Source organism: Elaeis guineensis, chromosome 1 (genome assembly GCF_000442705.2).
Source record: "Elaeis guineensis isolate ETL-2024a chromosome 1, EG11, whole genome shotgun sequence".
Lineage (NCBI taxonomy): Eukaryota > Viridiplantae > Streptophyta > Magnoliopsida > Arecales > Arecaceae > Elaeis > Elaeis guineensis.
The window spans coordinates 153,955,428-153,977,885 of NC_025993.2; the positions used below are offsets into that span (position 1 = coordinate 153,955,428).

Genomic DNA, 22,458 nt, shown 5'->3' on the forward strand with positions numbered 1-22,458 from the left:
ACGAGAACCGAAGCCCGTCCGAACTTCTCCAGCGGATGGATTTCGGACGAGCTTCTATGACGGACGAGCTCCAGCAACTGGGTCCCTGCGATAGCCGATCGCCTCCGATGTCTGCCGAGCCTCCCCAGTGCTATCCGAAGTCCATCGCCGGCCGACCTCCTACCAGGCTCCCCATAAAATCGGACTTCCCCGGCGGACAATCTTCAGATGAGCTTCCGCATCAGATAAATCCCAGACGGACTTCTCCGAATTTCGTCAACAAAAATCTCCGTCCGAGCTCCTATAGCAGGTGACTCCCACCTGAAACGTCAGCACCCGAAGCGTCCGACAACAGTAGATTCGTCAGCGACCTCGGAACATCCGAGCCTCTTCTAGAACGATGATGTAAAGAGCCATTCTGCTCCATCAGGTATTCCAGTCGAGCTTCAGCCGACGGATCTAAACTCTCTGGCAAGCCACAACAAGGGCCACTACCTTACTCTACTCGCTGCAACAGATTCCATGCGGTTCCACCACTCTCTGACAAGCCACGATAAAAGCCGTCATCCTGCTCCACTCGCTGCAACGGATTTCATGCAGCTCCACCTCTCTCTGGCAAGTCCCGACAACGGACACCACTCCACTCTTCGCAACAAGCTCCACGTGGCCCTGAACAACCCCTGATGCCACTACTCTCTGTAACAAACTCCACGCGGCTCTGAGCGGTCCACTACCAGATGGTTACAGACGTCGCTGTCGGTCAGTTACACCCTCCGTCTATAAATAAGGACCTCCAGATACGTTCTTCTCTAAGCTGGTAACTCTATCTCGAAACTCTGCCAAAATTTTCGCTCGAGCACTCCATTTCTGTTGAAGCAGAGTACTGACTTGAGCGTCGGAGGGTCTTGTCGGAGTACCCCCAACTTCGGTTTAGACTTTTTTTGCAGGTCCCGACGGCGGCCGCGGTTATCCCAGCTCCAGCTTCTCCGACCTCGACGGAATTCTGCACCAACAATAAGAGTAAGCAGGGCATGGGTCTATGAACGTTTGCCATGGTTTAACTCATGGCCAGCACAGTTACAACGGAAGGAGTCAGAACTGTTAAAGAGTACCTGTTTTGGATAAAGCAGCTGACACACCTTGTGATACCCTAATTGCCCAGAGATTGGGCTCTCATTGAGCAGGCTAGACTCTGCCTCTTTCATCCGACAGACCTTCTTGTATACTGGGGGAGACTGGAAACTTGCTTGAGTTCTTTGTGGAGTTGCTGGGAGGAACGGTTTATTAGGTGTGGAAGTGCCACAGGACTAAAGTCCTGTTAGGCTAAATTTTTAATGTTAGAAAGTATTTTCGTCTCTCATAAAGTATTTTGGACAGTGATGTTTGATAAAAATATCAGAAAGCTGTTTTGTCTTTGTTAGAAAACTGAAAAGGTCTATTTCGAAAAGCTGTATTTTGAAGTTTTTTCATTAATGTCGAGAAGATGTTCTGTTTTCTTCAAAATACTTTATCAATATGGTTATCGAACAGTAAATAATTTTTTATAAAAATTTTACTTATATAAATTTTCTTCTCAAAATTTTTATTTTCAAAAATTTTAAAAGATCTATTGTCAATAGTAATCCCAGACAGGACCTAAATATGGTGCTTGAGAATGGTATTGGTATCGCATTTGAAAGCAAGATTCTCACGATAACTCATGCTAGGACTTATTAAATAGATAAATGATTCTGCAATCTGCATCAAAATTAATCCTAGAGCAATCCATTCAGCTTATGTTCATGCGTTTAGCAATATTGAAAGATTGGCAGAGAGAGAGAGAGAGAGAGAACTGGGTAAAAATAGAATAGAACAGCGAGTCTGGATCCCACATAGAAAAACACTACCGTCGTGAATCAAGAGCTGTTTATAAAAACACGATGCTGGGAGTCCTGTGCTATGATATAAGGAAGCCGGCTAAGTGCTGACGCATGATCTGTCTCAATCCTGTTAAGATTTTTTTTTTTTTTTTGGTAAAAACGAGCCGTGTGAATGCACATTGAATCGTATGCAGAAAAATATTATATAAATTGCTACTGCGATTCGGAGCGGAAGCTGGTGAAGTTGGCCTGTAAACCGTAAAACCCCTGACTTCTCTGTCCCCCGCTCTCCAAGAAATCGAGCGTGGGTTCTAACTCCTCTCCCGAGCTCCTCGGAATTCCGCCCAAATTTCTCTTCCGACCGAGCCACGACGAAATCGTCGATCACTTCCTTTTGGCGAAAGTGCTGGGCCATCCCCTCTCGGTGAACATGATCCAGGACGGACATCTTTCTCCTTGACCCCGATCAGCTCCCCGGTTTTCTTCCATACATTTTTCTTGGGCTTTTTTTTTTCCTCTTTCATCGCTCTTCGTTTTTGATCTTCTGGAATGTGTATTTTTGGATGCTTTTCGGATATCAGTCGGAGAGTTTTGGGGTCGTTTATGGGAAGCAGGGGGATGAGGAAGGTAGAGACGATGGTGTCGTACAGTGGGTAATGGAAGGCCAAGGGCGCAGAGGAAGCTATCGTGGATGAGAAGAATGAGGAGATCATTGGGTTTACTAGGAAGATGGTCTTCTATCGAGGAAAAGCACCCGATACTGGAAACTGCGGGAATATCGCCTCAATGCGGGTTCGAGCCGACTGAAAAATCCCCATGATTCCAAGGTCAAGTAAAACATTCTCATTTCTTTTTTTTGTTTTTTTGTTTTTTTTTTTTGCCTTGATGTTTACACACATGGATCGGATCGTGAGTTTTATTACACAATTTGTTCAAGTGTTTAATGTTTGCTTTTTGGAGTTTTGAGTTCACTAAGAATTCATATGATTTAGTTACATCATATTAGCACGAATACTTTTCCTGTATCAGATTTTGTTAATTCATTTGAATTGGCAGTTTACTAGGTTGTATGAGAAATTTTTTCAAGGATTAGGGTCAATGTGGTAGAAAAATGGGTAGACAGCAAAGTTTCAAAACTTTGAAAATAGACAGCGAAAAATAAAATGGATTAAATCCTTTAACTCCACGTGCTAGATACCATATCTAAATCTACCCAAGCCCAAGGAAAGCACATATAATCAATCTAGAATTTAAAAAAAATTTATGAGATCAGATCTCATTATCTTTATGCGGATAGAAATTCACCACTATTGATGATCTCGAATTCGTAAAAGGTTGAGCCGCACGTATGTCCGACCTCTACGGATATCTACTGGGATCGATCTCGAACTTTTTTTCTCGTATGAGATTTTTCTTTTCAAGAAGAATCTTGGCCTTGAAGATTTTGATCAACTTCTTCAATCTTAACTGCGAGATCAACTCTTTGATCTGTAATTTTCTTCTTCTTCTCCTTGATCCTTGATCTCTAAGTCATCAGAACTTTTTCTAGGCATATAGAAGAGAGAGCACCCAACTTTTGGGTGTAGAAAGGAAGAAAATGATAAGAGGAGACGTGGAGATGGAGAGAGGGAGAGTTTTGTTGATCAAAAATTTATTTTATGAAATTCTAGAGACCACCCTTTATATATGGAATACATGTCAGGTGATTGTTGGCACCCCACAAAAGAATTTCTAGCCAAAAGAGATGGGACGTGGATCCCACTCTCTCTCCTCCATGTCATGACACATAAAAAGGGGTGGGCCCCTCTAGGATATGGTGCCCAATAATTTTCAAAAAGAAAAAGATGCGCCACATATTCTTTTATCTATTCCACATGCATACTTAGAGATAATTAAGAGATAAAGAAGAGATAATGTTAGGATAATTATACCAACTAATTGACTTAATCAAATCTTCTTGAGCTCATAATTAAGAGCCCAATTAAACTCAAATAAATTTAGGTTAGATTCAAAGCTATGGACTTGATCAAATCAAAGTTCCGAGAAAAATTAGGTTTAATCGTGTGCCAGCATGGTTCTCATAAACCTAATAGAATTTCAATAAATCCTAACCCAATTGGAACTTCATAAGCTCAATTGGTAAATTCGAGATTAAATCTCTTAATGTGTGATATAGGTTCCATTCTGTCTGGTAGTGAGATATATTGTGATCTCTATCACAATATCATCGAAACTCTTTTTGATGGATTGGAACATTTTCAATTTTATCCTTCGAGGGCCATCGATCATTAAGATAACGCTCGATGAGTCTCACAATCCACCAGTGACACCTAGCAGTATATAGTGGCAACCCAGTAGGATGAAAGTACAAATCGCTAGGTACAGTTATCGTATGATCAGTCTTTCTATCGTGAGTCCTGACTTGACGGAGGTCATGGAGAGCTCGTCAGACCCCATCGTCAGTCATATGCTAGATTGGCTCAACTCGAGTTCATTTGTGAATCCCATGAAAACTCTTTTTCAGTATTCACACTTGCTTTGGCCAAAGATTTTCTGAACTCAGTCTCACAAATCGCATAGGACTATTCTTTTTCTACCAAGGTCGATAGATCTCATCTAGATGCATCCTATTCCAAACAGCAAACCTGAACCTATTAAAGCCAACATACACAGTAAGGATCCAAATGGCTAGAAACCAAGGGAACGTACAGTCAAACCCAGTGGCCTCGCTGCGAATAGCCAATGATACTACAAGTCAAAGGACTACTCACACCACTGCAACATCGAGAAGATCACTGACGAGTGAGTAGACATCCATGTGGTTCTCGTGTTGGTCATGCTCAGTGCAAGTTGTTTTCTAACAACCACCTGCATGTTCACCTCAATGTCTCTACACCGCAGATCCGAGATTCATCTATCTATAAGAAAAGTGAACCATGTACCGATCTCAAATGAATTGATCACTGTCCTCTGTGACGATCCTTTGATTGAAAGCATTTAGAAATTAGCCACTAATTAATGTATGTCTCAAATTTTTAACTCTTTAAAAATATACAAAAATTATCTTTGTTAATTTCTAGGACAAATCATTGATACATAAACATGATTGGAATAAAAAAATCCTTTATTGATAATAAAAAGATTACAAGTACAAGTATAGGTCCTAGAATTACATAATGTGTCAGTCAATAATTGGCTTCTAGTGCACAAATCAAATAAATTTCCATTTGACCTAAAGCTAATTGGCCATATACCTAAGATCCATCTTCTGAAGGTGAGCTTCGATCTTTTGCTGGCTGAGAGACTTGGTCAGCGGATCCGCCACATTCAGTGCGGAGTCGACTCTCTGCACCTCGACGAACTTTTTCTCGAGATATTCGCGTATAATGTGCAACCGCCGCTCTATGTGCTTGAACTTCTGATGAGATCTGGGCTCCTTAGCGAGAGTTATGGTGCCGTTGTTATCGCAGTGAAGTGCAATGGCATCTGATGGCATTATACCCAGCTTCGCAACAAACTTCTTGAACCAAAAGGCTTCTTTAGCAGCTTCAAAGGCGGCGATGTACTCGACTTCCATGGTCGAATCTCCAATGATCGGCTGCTTGAAACTCTTTCAACTAACCGTACCACTATTACACAAGAAGATACATCCCAATGTAGACTTTCTATCATCGACATCAGTCATAAAGTCTGAATCGGTGTATCTCTCAACTTTTAGCTCCGATCCTCCATCAAAGACCAACATCAAATTCTTAGTTCTTCTCAAGTACTTAAGGATATTTTTAACAGCAATCTGATGTTCTTCATCTGGATTCGCCTGATATCTACTTGTGATACTTACGACAAGTACTATATTAGGGCGTGTACATAACATGGCATACATGAGACTCCCTATTGTCGAAACATAAGGGATCTTGCTCATGTGTTGGATCTCTTCAGGTGTATCAGGGCACATCTTCTTGGAGAGATGAATGCCATGTCTAAAGGGCAAAAGATTCTTTTTGGAGTTTTTCATACTGAACCTCTTTAGCACATCCTCTATGTACATATGCTGTGAGAGTCCTATCATTCTTTTAGATCTATTTCTATAGATCTTTATATCAAGAATGTAGGAAGCTTCTCCTAGGTCTTTCATGGCGAATTCTTTCGACAATCATACTTTGACCGACGTCAGCATGGGAATATCATTCCCAATCAGGAGGATATCATCCACGTACAATACGAAGAATGTGATAGCGCTCCCACTGACTTTTTTGTACACACATGACTCCTCATTTTTGATGAAGTCAAACGTTTTGATCACATTATTGAAGTGAGTGTTCTAACTCCGAGATGCTTGCTTGTGTTCATATATGGACTTTTGCAGCTTGCAGACCTTGTGATCACTATCACTGGACGTGAAACCCAGAGGCTGCTCCATATAAATATCTTTCTCAAGATATTCATTTAGGAAGACAGTCTTCAAATCCATCTACCAAATTTCATAATCATGAAAAGCTGCTATGACAAGCAGAGTACGGATGGATTTCAGCATGGCTACGGACGAAAAGATTTCATGATAGTCGATGCCTTCACATTGATTATAACTTTTCGCGACTAGCCTTGCCTTATAGGTCTCTACCTTATCATCGGACCCAATCTTCTTTTTGTAAATCCATTTACACCCAATAGGTACAATACCTTCAGGTGGATCTACTAAGGACCAAATCTGGTTGGAATGCATGGAGTCGATTTTTGACTTCATCGCATCCATCTATTTCTCGGAGTCTACATCCAACATTGCCTCATTGTAGGTTTTGGGATCATTCCTAATGTCTTTATCTCCCACAAAAAATGCTTCATCTAAATCCTCTGTAAGAATACCTAAGTACCTTTCAGTAGGACGGAAGACCCTACTTGATCTACGAAGTGGAGGTATCACATCTACTGGCTCATTATTGGATTCAGATTCTTGTACTTGATGTTCTTCAGAGATTTTCTCTTCGAACTCAATCTTCCTCCCACTACCTCCATCTTGGATAAATTCTTTTTTCAAGAGGACGGTATGGTGACTCATAATTACATTGTGATCCTCAAGAAGATAGAAGTAGTATCCCATGATTTTCTTATGATACCCTATAAAACGAGTCCTAAAAGATCTAGCCTCTAACTTATTCACCTGCTGTCGCTTGACATGGGCCGAACATCTCCAAATCTTGAGGTACCCAAGAGTTGGCTTCTTACCATGCCATAATTCATATAGTGTGGTAGGAACAGATTTAGAGGGAACCCAATTTAAGAAATGAATCGCAAAAAGCAAAGCATGTCTCCAGAGAAAATCAGGAAGGTTTGTGAAGCTCATCATGGATCGGACTATATCTAATAGGATTCGATTCCTCCTTTCGGATATCTCGTTGAGTTGAGGCGTCTCTGGAGGTGTCCACTGCGAGACTATACTATTGTTCTTGAGATAGGTCCAAAATTTTTCACTAAAGTATTTTCTTCCTCGATCTGATCGAAGAATTTTTATAGATTTTGCGGTCTATTTTTCTACTTCATATCTGAATTCTATGAATTTTTCAAAGGCTTCAGACTTTCGGTGCATCAGATACACGAACACATACCGTGAATAATAATCAGTAAAGGTTATGAAGTAGATATAGCCACCCCTGGCTTGTATATCAAATGAACCACACACGTTAGTGTGTATCAGGGCTAATATCTCAGTAGTCCTTTTTCTTTATCCCATAAAGGGCAGCTTGATCATTTTTTTTTGAAAACATGATTCACAGACTGGATAAGACTTGGAAGTCAATGGTCCAAGAAGACCATCTTTCTCTAGTTTGATGAGTCTGTCTTCTCTAATATGGCCTAGCCTAAGGTGCCACAGATACTTTTGGCTGATTCTATCTCTAGATCTCTTAGATCCTATGGCATTCACTATTTGCTCGTTAATGTTTACACTTGCATCCGTATGCAAATGGTAAAGACCGTCGATCAAGAAAACACGTGCTACAAGTTTATTTTCAAAATAAATAGAACACATGTCTTTATTAAAATGAAAATTGTAATTATCCTGAGCCAGCACAGAGATAGGAATTAAATTTCTACTGGCTATAGGTACATAAAAACAGTCTTTCAAAAGTAAACTAAATCCTAACGGTAGTCGCAGAGGGTAGGTCCCGACGGCCACAGCAGCAACCCTTGTTTCATTGCTGACTCGGAGAGTGATCTCGCGTTCCCTCAGCATCCTAACTTCTTCAAGACCCTGCATTGAAGTGCACAAATGAACACTTGAACCAGAATCAAGAATCCAACTAGAAGAAGAGGAAATCGTTAGATTAGTTTCAATAACGAGCAACTCAGACGTACCTTCAGAAGGCCCATCCTTCTTTCTGCTTTTGACAGTCGCCAGGTAGGCCGAACAGTTCCTTCTCCAGTGACCTTCGACATTGCAATGAAAATATTTTTCTTTGTCGTCAGCCTTCTTCGGAACCTGTTTCTTGGGCTTGGTCTTATTCTTTTGCTTCTTTGCGGGATTTTTCTTCTTCTTGAAAGAAGACTTCCTTTTGGAGGAAGCCCACTCCACAGCCAGAACTGTACCTCTTGAACTTTTCAAGATGTCCCCTGCAGTCACCAGCATATTCAATAACTCTGGCAAAGTAGCATCAATCTTATTCATATTGTAGTTCATGATGAACTGCCCATATGAATCAGGAAGAGACTGGAGGATCAGATCCACCTCCAATTTCTTATCCATATTCATCTCGAGCTTCTGAAGCTCCTCTATATTTTTAATCATTGTCAAACAATGATCATTGACAGTCTGTCCATCACGCATCTTCGCTCTGAAAAGTCTCCTGGAGACCTCAAAGCGAGCCATGCAACTCTGTTCACCATACAACTCTTGCAGGTGAACCAGCATCTCTCTGGCAGTCCTCATATCTTCATGCTGCTGCTGAAGATTATTGAACATGGATGCTAAGATATAGCACTTTGCCTTGTTATCTTCGTCCATTTACTTTTCAAGTGTAACTCGTTGATCACCGGATAGACGAGCAAATAACGCAGGTGCTTCCTGATCGAGGACATGGATGAGTTTTTCGAAATTGAGAACAATTCTCAAATTCTGGAGCTAGTCTTTGTAATTGGTGCCGATCAACCTATTTGTATCAAGGATTCAGACTAAGGAGTTTGAACTCGACATAGTTATCTGTAGAGAACAGTTTCTAGTTAGATTTTGTACTTATAAAAATATTTATTTTAGGAACTTTAAAAATAAACAAAGGCTCCCACTGTTTTTTCGAATCTCTCACACACCTCGGGTGGAGAAATAGAAATCTATACGTGATTGATTTTAAGTGGGTACTGCGATCCCATTAATCTATACGCACCTCACCTAACAGTTATTGGTGAGTACAGATCGATGAGCGAATAAAATTTTGTCCATTGCTTCACTAAGTAAGATGCAGTGGGCTTGGTCTCTAAGTCATGTAGCCTCACCTAACAGTTATTGGCACATTCCTTAGTTAAATCAGATCCATCGTTCACCAGCGGGTGCAAAGTCGTTATTGGGACCCTCACCTAACAGTTATTGGACCCAACCCCATCTCTATCCTGAGACATCAAATATTAATAGAGTGGTTGTACTTTCCTGATGCAACCGAACCACTATAACCAACTGAGAACGATCAATGTTAGAAAGGTACCCACATCTCTACAACAATAGAAGACCTCTAGACTTAATATTTAATGAAGAGATTTGAGTTTAGGTCTCTTCTAAATTAGCAAATTTGACATCCGACTGATTAAAATAGGTCAGCATATCAATACGTCTAACCATCCTAGTTGGCATGGGTGAACTCGAGTCAATAAGTAACCTCACACGAAATTGAATCTCTCAAGATGGCCAGATAAGTTAAGATGCGTGGGGGTCCTCCCGTTGCTTTCCTTAGGCACCAATCAAAATTGACGAGGTCAGACAATGGAATCAATTAAATAACCATCATCTAAATACTTGCCTTAGACATCAAATTGGTCTATTAGAATCGATTAGATTAACCTATTGAAATGAATCCGAACCACTGAGTCAAATTCGGTCTTGAGTTCATCAACTCACATCGAAATGTGAATCGATGCGACTAACTACAACTAAAGTCGACTTTGAGCTCCTTTGATCTAATCCTAATCATCCATTGATTAGATTCAATCAACGGCTCAAAATCGAAAATGGATTCTTGCCTGATCTAATCAATTAGATCCTAATTGTAGTTTGTTCACTTAGACCTAATTTGTTCAATTCATATCCACGTACAACAACATAATTTCAGATCAAAAATGATTTTTAAATTATGTTTCATTGCATGCAATTAATGGATTATGATCTTGAAACTGTTTCAGATCTAAACCTAGTTTCATATATCAAATATATGTAGTTTCAGATCTAAATTAAATATGCATCACATATACATTAATTTCATATCTAAAACTAAATTTACACATATCAAATATGTATAAAATCAGATCTGAAATAATGATCAAAATATTTCGAAAACAGCTTTTCAAAAACTGATTCACATCAAACTAGGACAACCTTTACAATATAGGGGGTAAACCCTATATTAGGACAACTTTATATCAATTTGATGTGAGCTTTTAATCATTCTAATTTCATATCTAAACACAAATTAAACATATCACATATGTTAATTTTCATATCTAAAAGATATGATTTAATTATTTTGAAAATAGTTTTTCAAAATCGACCAATCTTATGCTAGGACAACCTTTGCAATATAGGAGGTAAATTCTATACCAGAACAATCTTTTATCAGCACAAAATTGATTTTAAATCATTAAAACTTTCAGATCTAATCTAAAAATCAGATCATATGTATTTTCAAAACCTATGGCTCTGACACTACTGTTAGAAAAATGGATAGGCAGCATGTGTAGATTTTAAAACTTTGAAAATAGACGGCGAAAAATAAAACAGGTTAAACTCTTTAACTCCACATGCTAGATATCAGATTTAAACCTACCCAAGCTCAAGGAAAGCACATATTATCAATCTGAAATTTAAAAAAAAATTATGAGATCAAATCTTATTACCTTTGCACGAGTAGAAATTCACCGCTATTGATAATCTCGGATTCGTAGAAAGTTGAGGCACACACGTGTCCTGTCTCTACGGATATCCATCGGGATCGATTTCGAACTTTTTCTTCTCGTATGAGATTTTTTTTCTCAAGAAGAACCTTGGACTTGAAGACTTTGATCAACTCCTTTGATCTTAACTGCGAGATTAACTCCTTGATCTGCAGTCTTCTTCTTTTTCTCCTCGATCTTTGATCTCTAAGTCATCAGAACTTCTTCTAGGTATGTGGAAGAGAGAGCACCCAACTTTTGGGCGTGGAAAGGAAGAAAATGATGAGAGGATGCGTGGAGATGGAGAGAGGGAGAGTTTTGTTGATCAAAAATTCATTCTATGAACCTTAGAGACCATCCTTTATATATAGATATGTCCTGACATATATCAGAAATCCTATCAACTTAAATAAAATAGATTCTTATTTCATAAGAATCTTCTATTTTTTAAATCTGATTTATGTCAAATAAAATCAAATATAAATGGTAATTAATCAGCCCTTTTAAGTATGTACAACAGGCATCTATGGAATATATGTCAGGTGGTTGGGGCGCCAAGAGGCGTCCCACAAAGGGATCTCTAGCCAAAAGAGATGGGGCGTGGACCCCACTCTCTCTCCTCTACGCCATGACACATAAGAGGGGGTGGGCCCCTCTAGGATATGGTGCTCAATAATTTTCAAAAAGAAAAAGATGCGCCACATATTCTTCCATCTATTCCACATGCATACTTAGAGATAATTAGGAGATAAAGAAGAGATAATGTTGGGATAAGTATGCCAACTAATTGACTTAATCAAATCTCTTAGGCTCACAATTAAGAGCCCAATTAAACTTAAATAAATTTAGGTTAGGTTCAAGGCTATGAACTTAATCAAATCAAAGTCTCGAGAAGAATTAGGTTTAACCGTGTGCTAGTATGGTTCTCATAAACCTAATAGGATTTTAATAAACCCTAATCCAATTAGAACTTCATAAATCTAATTGATAAATGCGAGATTAAATCACTTAGTGTGTGACCCCATAGGTTTCATTCATCTGGTAGTGAGATATATTGTGATCTCTATCACAATATCATCAAAACTCTTTTCGATAGATTGGAACATTTTCAATTCTACCCTTCGAGAGCCATCGATCATCAAGATGACGCTCAATGAGTCTCACAATCCATCAGTGATACCTAGCAGTATATAGTGGCAATCCAGTAGAATGAAAGTACGAAGTCTTAGGTATAGTTATCATATGATTCAGTCCTTCTATCGTGAGTCCCGACTTGACGGAGGTCATGGAGAGCTCGTCAAATCCCATCGTCAGTCATATACTAGATTGGCTCGACTCGAGTTCATTTGTGAATCCCGTGGCAACTCTTTTCCAGTATTCACACTTGCTTTGGCCAAAAACTTTCTAAACTTAGTCTCACAAATCGCATAGGACTACTCCTTTTCTACCAAGGTCGATAGATCCCATGTAGGTGCATCCTACTCCAAACAGTGAATCTGAACCTACTAAAACCAACATACAGAGCAAGGATCCAAATGGCTAGGGACCAAGAAAACATGTAGTCAAACCCAGTAGCCTCGTTGCGAATAACCAATGACACCGCAGGTCAAAGGATCACTCATACCACTGCAGCATCGAGAAGACCACTGACGAGTGAGTAGACATCCATGTGGTTCTCGTGTTGGTCACGCTCAGTGCTAAGTTGTTCTCTAACAACCACTTGCACCTTCACCCCAGTGTCTCTACACCACAGATCCGAGACTCATCTACCTACAAGGAAGGTGAACCGTGCACCGATCTCAAATGAATTAATCACTATCTTCTGTGACGATCCTTTGATCGGGAGCATTTAGAAATTAACCACTAATTAATGTATGTCTCAAATTCTTAACTCTTTAAGAATATACAAAAATCATCTTTGTTAATTTCTAGGACAAATCATGAACACATAAATATGATTGGAATGAAAAAGCCCTTTATTGATAATAAAAAGATTACAAGTACAAGTATAGGCCATAGAATTACATAATGTGTCAGCCAACAATTGGCTTCTAGGGCACAAATCTAACACAATGGTGGATCCAAAGCTTTGTTTTTGATTCCACTAGGCTTGACTAATGTGTTTCTTAACTCTGCTTTTACAATATGTATGGGCATCGTGTCAAGAAACAGTCATCCATCTCTTGGAAATCCAAGTTTCCCTGCACAACAATCATTGATATCAACAGATTTGATAGCATTCTCTTTTGACATTTATTGATGCTAGACATTCCATCAGAGCAACCTAAGTGCATCTTGGATCTTGAAATTGCCAGACCAACAATCAATAAATATGCATCTGCAATTTTCGAAACAAGTTGATGTGATCAGTGCCTGTGTGAGTCTACAGTGAGCCTTTAGTCCTTGCATTGAATGGGAGCAAATATTGCTCCAATTTTCATGTTTTTTGAGTGCATCTCCTTTCAGCTAGAGACTTTTGTATTTGTCCCCCCATAAAGGATGATTAAGTATATTTCAAGCTAGTTGTGATACAATATTTTTATGTAGTAAATTGACTAAGAACTCTGAAGGATCTTTCATCCACACCATGTCAGCATCATAAGATCGAGTCTGTCTAGAAAGAGCATGCGCTCCTGCATTCCTGAATCTCCTCACATCTGAAAAGATGCAATTAACAAAATCAGTAGCTTAGAGATTTGTGCCCTCAGTTATATGTCCCACAAAAGAATGGTTCAGTTCTTGAGACAGCAATCCTTGAACAGCTGCTAAAGAATCTCCTTCTAAACCACATTGCAAAGGCCTAAATCAAGACTGAATTGCAGACATTTCCTTGCTGCCAAAGCTTCAACATGATCATCTGAGATAACCTTTTCTGCTCCTTTTGTCATGCCTGCAATTAGATCTTTATGGTCTTGGACAACCACCTCAATCCCTGCATCACAAGTTTCAGAAAAGATATCACTGTCAAAATTATTCTTGTAGCAATTGTTAGAAGTTGTTCTCCATTTTAGTTGATACTTTTCACACTGCTATTGTTTCTTGAACAAAATTATCCTATAAGTTGATGTTATATATGCTGTAACCATTGGATTCTTAACAATCCCATTGAAAAGAATTTTGTTTCTATGCATCCACATTGCCCGAGCGATCATTGCAAATATTGATAAGGTGTCTTCATTTGATTGATTTTTGATTTCATGGAGCCAACCAACAAAAGAATCTGAATGACAGCTATGTGAGTGCAGAGGCTACAGAAGCTCTATCTTCCTTGTGTATGATATTTTTCAAACCGTGCAGCAGCTGTCTTATTAATCAAGCTTTCCCTTACTGGAAGTATATTCCTTGCTGCCTTCCAAGCAAATAATTTCCCTTTTGCAGGAGTTTTTAGTTTCCATAACGCCTTCCAATCGCTATTGTCCTTTTCAAAAATTGATATTCTTAACATTGCTCAGCTTCAATAACTCTTGTAATGTGAAAGCTACATAATAAACAACCAAGTGAAAATTGACCATCTTTTTGTTAGAGCGCCGTGCATGACGATCTTGGGGCAGCCAATAGGGATTTTAGTTATGGCTTTAGCTTGATGAGGTAAAAAGATTTGTCTAACAATATCCATGCTCCAACTCTTTTGTTTTTAATCAATGACCTCAGTTACCATATCTTCATTTTGTAAGATTTTGACAGGAGAAGCCACAGCTTCATTCATTTTGTAAGATTTTGACCCCATAGAAATCACCTTGAAAGTGCTAGAATTTGGCAGCCATTTGTCACCCCAAATTTTGATATTCTGCCCATTTCCTACTTGCCATCTCATCTAGCATTCAGCACCTCTTTAGATTCCCAAATACTTCGCCATATCAAAGAAGGACTTCTTCCAATTTGTGCATCTTAAAAAGAGCATTGAGGAAAATGTTTTAACTTGTATACTTTTGAAAATTGTGATTCCTCATATGTCAATTGCCTGCTTTGCTTTGCCAGGAGGGCTTTGTTAATAGCTTGCAAATCTTGAAAGCCAATTACCCTATGATTCTTAAAATTACATAAACTTACTTTATCTTAGGCAATGAATTTTGTGCTTTTCTTTCTTTCGATTCCACCAAAAATTACTAACAATTGCATATAATTCATCACATAGTTTGTTGGCATTCAAAGCAAACTCTTTGCATAATTTAATATGGCTTGTGCAATAGCTTTAGCGAGAATATCTGACCTGCATTTCATAATAGTTTTTCTTTCCAACCTTGAAGTCTCTTCCATTCCTCCAACAGTTGGAAGACTCAGATATTTTTCACGGCATTCATTGAATTCCCATCGAATTGCAAATTTGACCTTTTTTTCCTCTACTTTATTCTTCCTAATAGTGATGGCTTACATTAAACATTGTTTGAACAGTGTATTGTGATATATTGGTGCTTATTTGTGGTGATCCTGAGCATCGGATGGTCCTCCTATGTAGAGATTGTGCCATCCTATGGGCTGGAACATCCTAAGAAAATGTGTACAGCATTCAAGCTTTTTTGATAATTAATGTCTTCTTCTCTAGATTGATCTTACTTGTACAATGGGAGTATTAATTTATTATCCAAAATCAAGGTTTCAAATATTGGTGTCAGTTTGTGTACTTGTTTTTTGCCAAAATACCGCAGTACTGGCTACCAACACGGTGCAGGATTGCATCCTATGCTGATACATTATCTACTGGTGCCGGAACCCTGCTGGAAATGGTACAGAACTGTTTGGACTAACCCATTTTGGTGGTATTTGAAACCTTGCCCAAACTACATAAACAAACAAGTTTTGAAATTTGAAGGGTGATGAAGAACCTCTTTGGACTCCCAACTAACCTATCCTTATTATATTTCTTTTTGGGGTCGAGAAGGTCGAGATGGGAAGAATTTAACAAATTTTGTGGGGGTTGGGCATGATGAAGTTTTCTTTTTTTTTTCCCTCCTTTTTGGTTGGTGGGGCAATCCCATGATTTATGTCATGCCGGAAAACAGCTTTTTAGGTGGACTGGATATTTTGAAAACTTTGGATATGAGGAGCGATGGTACTGCTATTCCTTTCCCTTTGTTGAGTGAGCAACTCTCACTTACGTGTGAGATATTAGTAAGGTGATTGACATACAAAACAAGCCCAAAGGCCTTCTATTGTTAAAATTATCTAGGTTCTCTCTCTCTTGCTCTCACTTTCTCACACCCATGCACATGCAAGGACATGCACACGCACATGCATACAATGTCACTCTCACTTAAAGAGTCCCAACTAAAAAAAGTTTCCAGAGACAAAGCATAGGTATCCTCACAAAATGTGGACCGACCTTACCAAAAGACATGCACTTAAGATTCGTTCCCTAGAGGTTTTTGTGGATCTCAGTTGAGGGATATTCCACCCTTTTCTAAGAAAGTCCGTCCCAGTTATTTCTTCATTGATAATGATCATTCATTAGATAGATGCAGAATGTTTATTATGGTTTAGAGTCACTAAGAATTATTGTTTCCTAGAGGTATGCTGCACCTATATTCGTTTACAGGTGAGTTTCAAATATGTTGGATCCATCTCCGGCCATAAGTTTATAAAATTTCTTTTAGTGAAGAAATTTTTCATGAGTCACAAGATCTGCTTGTTATAGAATCTTGTTAATGAGGCCAACACCTTCTATATGTTACTTGGTAATCAAAATATTCCATAACAGTTTAATTATTGCACGAGGATAAGGTTGATATTATTTCCTTGATTTCAAACTGATATTTCATACCTGTCTGCTAAGTTTTTTTTTTTTTTTTTTTCCCTTTTTGGTGGAGAAACAATGAGCTGAGTATTTCTAACCTAATGTTTTTGGATCAAAAGAACACAGATACTGGAAAGCTAATAGATAATTTTCTTGTCTTATATAAAATTGATTTGTATTTATTCATTTTCATGACGTGTGCTACTAAACTCCAAGATTTAACAATCTTCTCTTTTTTTCTCTGTTTTTTTTCATGTGTGTAGATGGATAGTTGTGTGGTATGCAAAGTCGAGATTGTTAAAGCTGAAGAATTCTAAAGAAATGCGAATTATCAAGACAAATGAAGAAAGTGCTAAGTCTATGGAGCAAAAGAGTACTTTGTGAAGGAAAAAAAAGATTACCTTTTGGCATAGGTTCTATGTCTTAATCATACTTTTCTATGAAATTTTAGAGCATGAGAAATCATGATATTAATTAGTAGTTTGTTCGTCTTTGTGGGATGTAAGAAGTAGTCTTTCTTAGGTGCAAAGATAAGAAATTCATTTGGAATGTTGATAGGTCTTGAAGTTTCTCTTAATCAAATTTCTTGCATAAGATTGCAAGTTCCATAAAACCAAATCAAAATCAACAAGGTTTAGTAACAAATTTGAACAGGCTATAAGTATAGAAACTTACATGTGACATAAGCATTAAATATATATGAAGCCAATTGAATATGAATTTAAAGAAAGAAAAAGGAAAGGATAAGCGAAAAAAAAAAGGGTCAACGTTCTTCATGGGTAAATGTCTTGAAACGTAGCTATCTTTTAATTCACTGGAATTGTGCGAATGTGGTGTTGAACAGGTATTCAGCAATGATCTGGCTCGTCTTCTGAGTTGGGTGGACGGCGTCCCAGAATACATATTTGCTCGCATCTGGACACGTGAATGGGCTCCATTCATTGCATGTGTATCCCACCTCGAATGTTCCAGTGGCACAGCATCCGAACTCAACATTCTCAAACCCTCCAAGTAAAAAACAAAACCAAAAAAAAAGAGAAAAGGTTAGGATGGAAGCTAACCCATTATCCATGCTCATTGCAGCCACAAATATTATCGAGTAGAGTTGCTGATCTACTTGTTTCTTTACTCATGCTATTTCAAATCTGGTGGATCCTACGGAAAGCGTATTTGGAGCAACAAAACAGTTACTTGCATCTCATGTGCCCTATCATATTGGGGGTAAGACCGATGTGGGAGCCCTATCATATTGGGAGTAAGACCGACATGGGAAGATAAGACTTGGTTTTTGTAAGAATTCAGTTGCACATCGTTCAAACCCAGTTCACTTGCCCTGTTGGTTTATTCATCTAAGCATGATCATCAACGTTAATTGGTAAAATTTATTTCCTCCTCTGAAATAGTATCCTATTGTATCGTTAAACATTGGCTGGAAACAGCGTTCCAACTCCTATTTGATATAGCTTATCTATGATTACTATGGCTATTTTGTCAAACATGGTGCACCACTCCAGATAGAGTTGGCTTGGTGCATTATTTGTTACTCAAATCTGGATGAAGATCCAGCAAAAATTATAGATTGATAAGTTATCCGGCCTGTTTTCAGCACTATATACCAGATGTGCTATGACTTGCTGAATTATTTTATAACTCATTGACTAAACATAAATGCAATTAATTTAGGAAATTGTAGTTCTAATTTTATAATCTCATCGCAATGAAGCAATGAAGAATTGATTTAATTTTTCTCAAAAAAATATAAGTAACCATGTTTGATCAATAAATAGGTTTTTAATTTTCCTCTCTAGAAAACAACATGGAAGGTTACTTGCAACAGAGGTTGCAGCAGCCGACTGTTCCAGGGCAGTGAAGCAATGGCTTTGATGTCCGGCGCGTATCCCCTATGCCAGCAAGCTAGGATATAATTTCTTCTCGGACATTCAGAGGATGTACATCAGAACTAGAATAAAAACGGTCCCAATCCTGGCCCATCCAAGCAATATTAGATGTACGGCTAAGATCAGTGCTTCCCATCTAACCCGATCAGGATTCTCGAAAAATACTATAGGATGTTGTACATGATTCCACATCGTATATTTTAAAATGGATGACCGTATGCATTCACGTTTTTACATTAAAAAAAATTTGAAAATAAAAAAATATATAAATCTTAAATTTATTTGGATAATTTGAACAATCGTACATTTTATGATGGACGGCATCTAACCATGCACAATACTCTAGAGTATTTTTAAAATACTGTAGAGATCCCATCTTGATAGGCCCACCGCATCAATCAACCAGACCCCCACACAGCATAAAACATTACAGTAAGTTGTTCATATTTAGTAACCAAATTAAAGACTAAATTGTGCACTGGAACTTACCATACAGAAATCGATAACGGACGACGTAGACAAAGAAGTCATAGACACGGGCTAATTTTACTTGGATGCCCGGCAGAGTAGCACACAACTCATCAATCATGGCCTGCAACTTTGCATTGAAGTCTCTTGCCACCTTATTGTACTCTTTCACGCATGAACCGCCGGCCATAAAGTTCATGCTTCGTTCCAAAGGCACACATCCTATCGGACCCAGTCCTGTGAAGCCAATCTTTCGGGCTCCCAAGGTGTAAAGTTCTGTGATGAAGTCACGGGCGAGACCCGTGAGGAAGTCCACATACTCACCGATGGTGAATTGCCTGTATCGATCCGAAGTGTAGGCAAAGTAATTCTCGATCAAATCATTAGTCCCGATGCTAATGACATACGCGGCCTCCCTCAACGTATGCTTGGCCTTCTCCTCTCCGAGATAGCTCTTCAGTCTAGTCTGATACTCTTTGTAGTACTGGACTTGCATCCACAAGGGTATCACAGACTTGCATCAGGAAAGAAAGAAGAGAGGTCACTATCATCCAAGGTTTAAGTGCAGGCGATTGTAACAAATATTATGACGACAAAAATATATGTATTTGAATATGCTAGATATTGATGTTGCTTGGAAGCTTGACTACCACATTGGCATGGATTCTCTGCATGCATTTGGGTATGTTGGACATGCATGATGCCCATGATGCGGAATATGTCCACATAAAACTGTTTCAGATAAAATCACCTAAGAGAAGTAATATTGAACGATTATGATCTTACACTATCAAAGATTACTTACTAGAACGTTGGACGTAGCAATGTCCAGCCCAGAACCAGCAGATGCAAAGCAGACCCTGGTGGCAAAATCTTCTATCCCATACTGGGGATCAAGATAAGCTGGCACGAAGGGACCAAGACCGTAAAACTCCGAGTAGAAGTCGGTCGCCAGCCGGCCATTGCTGAACCGCCCGGTGGGCTTCCCACCCATGAAATCACGCCCATAGGGTCTGAAGTTGCTCTTGAGAAGTGTCGGGATCTGGTTGTTGTTCCCTGAGTCGACCGTCGAGTCACCGAACACTATGATCGCCGGTACTTCAGCGGTGGTGGCAGTCTTGGGTGGTGGGAACCATAACATCATTAATGGGAATAGAAGGAGGTTCATAATGGTCCACCTGCTCTCTCTCTCTCTCTCTGTGGAAAATAAAAAGAGATGAGACAAGAATTTTGTTTTAAAAGGCAGATACTACTGAGCACTGGAGGAGAATGGGGTTTAGGCTCATATATATAGATGTTCATGTTTGCTGGGGACCGGGGAGACTTGATGATGCACGATCAGCTTACCAATTTGGAACAAAAATCATATGTGGCAGGCACTATAGGCCATCATATAAGGTCGGCCTATTTTCATGCCATATTTTATTTTATTGCATCTTAAAGATGAATTTAAGAGTCAAATAAGGATTAGATTTGTCCTACCAACGGAGTCTTTTAGTTTTGTAATTGAAAAAATAAAAAATAATTAAAATTGCATACCGAAGAGAGATCCTTTATAAGGAAAGACCATCTATATCATCGTTCTTCCTCATCAAATCTGTATATCCATTCTCTTCCTCATCAACTCATTTCTACCATCCAAAAGGTCTTCCTCCCAAGTCTCTTTATCCTCTTCCAGATCCCATATGTCATCTCTTCTATCTATAAAGTCTTCCTTAGATCCCTTACTGATGCATACTGTAAATTTCACGAGTACATATTATATAATTAAATAATATATACTAGATGGCTTACTAATGCATACTATAAGCTTTCTTGATACACATCCAGCAACGATCCAATACATATCTACAACCAAATCGATACATAGTTTTCCGAATATAATATTTACTATTATACAATATATAGATAGTTTATACACATATAGCAAGATATTCATCTGATGTCGCAATATACATCTCTAGATAAAATGATATACAACTTCTAAAATACAGTGCTCACCAATACAGAGCATATGACCGAATGATACATATTAGATAGCTTACTGATATATACTACAAACTTTTTAGATGTATATCCGACAATGACCCAATACATAACTATAGATAAATTGATACATAGTTTATCAAGCCTAATATTCACTAGTATACAATATATAATCATTTAATATATATCTAATAAAATATTCTGGTATCTCAATACACTCCTCTAGATAAATCGATATATAATTTCTAGAATATGGTGCTCACCAATAAACTGTCTGGTATGTATCATTTACAATATGCATCAATAGGAAACTCAACAAAGATCTCACAGGTGAGAGAAGGGGTGTGTGGGTTTGGAAGAGAAAAAAAGATTTAGGAGAAAGATCTTACGGATAGAAAAAATGACTTAATGAGGAACAGGATGGATGGAGAAGTTTGCTAAAGAAGAAAGAGGATATGGATGGTTTTTCTTCATTGAGGATCTCTCTTGGACGTATAATTTTATTTATTTTTTTATTTTTTTCAATTATAAAACTAATTGATTCTATTAGTAGGAGAAGTTCTAATCCTATTTGACTTCTGATTTCTTTTTAAGATGCGAGAAAAATAAAATATGGCATGAAAATAAGCCCGCCCCATATGATTTTTATTAACCAATTTATCTATTATTACGAATGTTTTGGGAGAACAAAGGTGAGATGCGATTGATTGTTTGACATGGCTATTTGATGAATAAAATTATTATAGACGAACACGTCGTTGAGCTATCAAAATTTTAAAGTGTTGACTCATAAATTATTATGCTAAATATTTAGATGGTAATTATGCTTTCTTATGGAAATTGGTTAGTAGAATATGTTGCTTCTCCTCCTTGAGGTTTGTCGAGTGATGATGCGGGACTCAAAGGACGGTCCATAGGGACAGTCATATGTTGATCCGGGGCATCCAGAATCTATAAAAACAAGTCTGCACATGCCGGAGAGGAAGATGATGGGTTCTCTGATGGAAGATCCTCTGATACTTAAGTTAGAAAGAGTTCGAGGAAGAGAGAACAGAGGAGAAAGATGGGATGAGAATTCGAAATCTTTCCCTTTTTTTCCTTCCTTTTTATAGGAAGGAATATGATAGATTGTTAGAGCTTGCCAGAGCTGAAGAGGTGGCCATCATGGGGCCAAGATAGTGGTGTCAGTGAGTTGATGCAGTGCCGGTCACCCACGTTTTGGGTGTAGTGGATCATTGTAACAGAATGCTGATGTAGTAGATTCCGCAAGCCAAGGGAGTCTTGTGGTGTTCGAATTGGAGGACAGTGTATGGAAGGCTGGGGCAAAACGGAATGAGACCGGTAGGTGCTCGATAATGTCGTCCTAGTCAAAATCTCGATCTTTTATGTGTCATCAGCTTATGGCCAATGT

At 38.5% G+C, this 22,458-nt stretch overlaps 1 protein-coding gene and 1 long non-coding RNA gene across 2 annotated transcripts; one reads left to right on the forward strand and one right to left on the reverse strand.

Moving 5' to 3' along the window:
• Nucleotides 1-2,018: 2,018 nt before the first annotated feature.
• LOC105039103 (uncharacterized) lies at nucleotides 2,019-17,196 on the forward strand. The gene is made up of 3 exons (XR_002163905.3): nucleotides 2,019-2,315; nucleotides 2,420-2,665; nucleotides 16,959-17,196. It is a non-coding gene; the product is annotated as an uncharacterized lncRNA (long non-coding RNA).
• A 178-nt stretch (nucleotides 17,197-17,374) lies between these two features.
• On the reverse strand, nucleotides 17,375-20,254 carry LOC105039102 (GDSL esterase/lipase At4g26790). The gene is made up of 3 exons (XM_073244380.1): nucleotides 19,867-20,254; nucleotides 19,083-19,575; nucleotides 17,375-17,700 (listed from the first exon to the last, which is right to left on the reverse strand). Exons 1-3 carry the CDS (start codon nucleotides 20,227-20,229, stop codon nucleotides 17,507-17,509), a joined length of 1,050 nt encoding a protein of 349 aa, XP_073100481.1. The 5' UTR covers nucleotides 20,230-20,254; the 3' UTR covers nucleotides 17,375-17,506.
• Between the last annotated feature and the right edge of the window lie 2,204 nt (nucleotides 20,255-22,458).

Coding starts and splice junctions, on each gene's coding strand:
- LOC105039102 (XM_073244380.1), bottom strand. CDS start 20,229: ATGAACCTCCTTCTATTCCCATTAATGATGTTATGGTTCCCACCACCC. Junction 19,576..19,866: donor TTGCTACGTCCAACGTTCTA/GTAAGTAATCTT, acceptor TCCTGATGCAAG/TCTGTGATACCCTTGTGGAT. Junction 17,701..19,082: donor CCGTTATCGATTTCTGTATG/GTAAGTTCCAGT, acceptor TTTTACTTGGAG/GGTTTGAGAATGTTGAGTTC.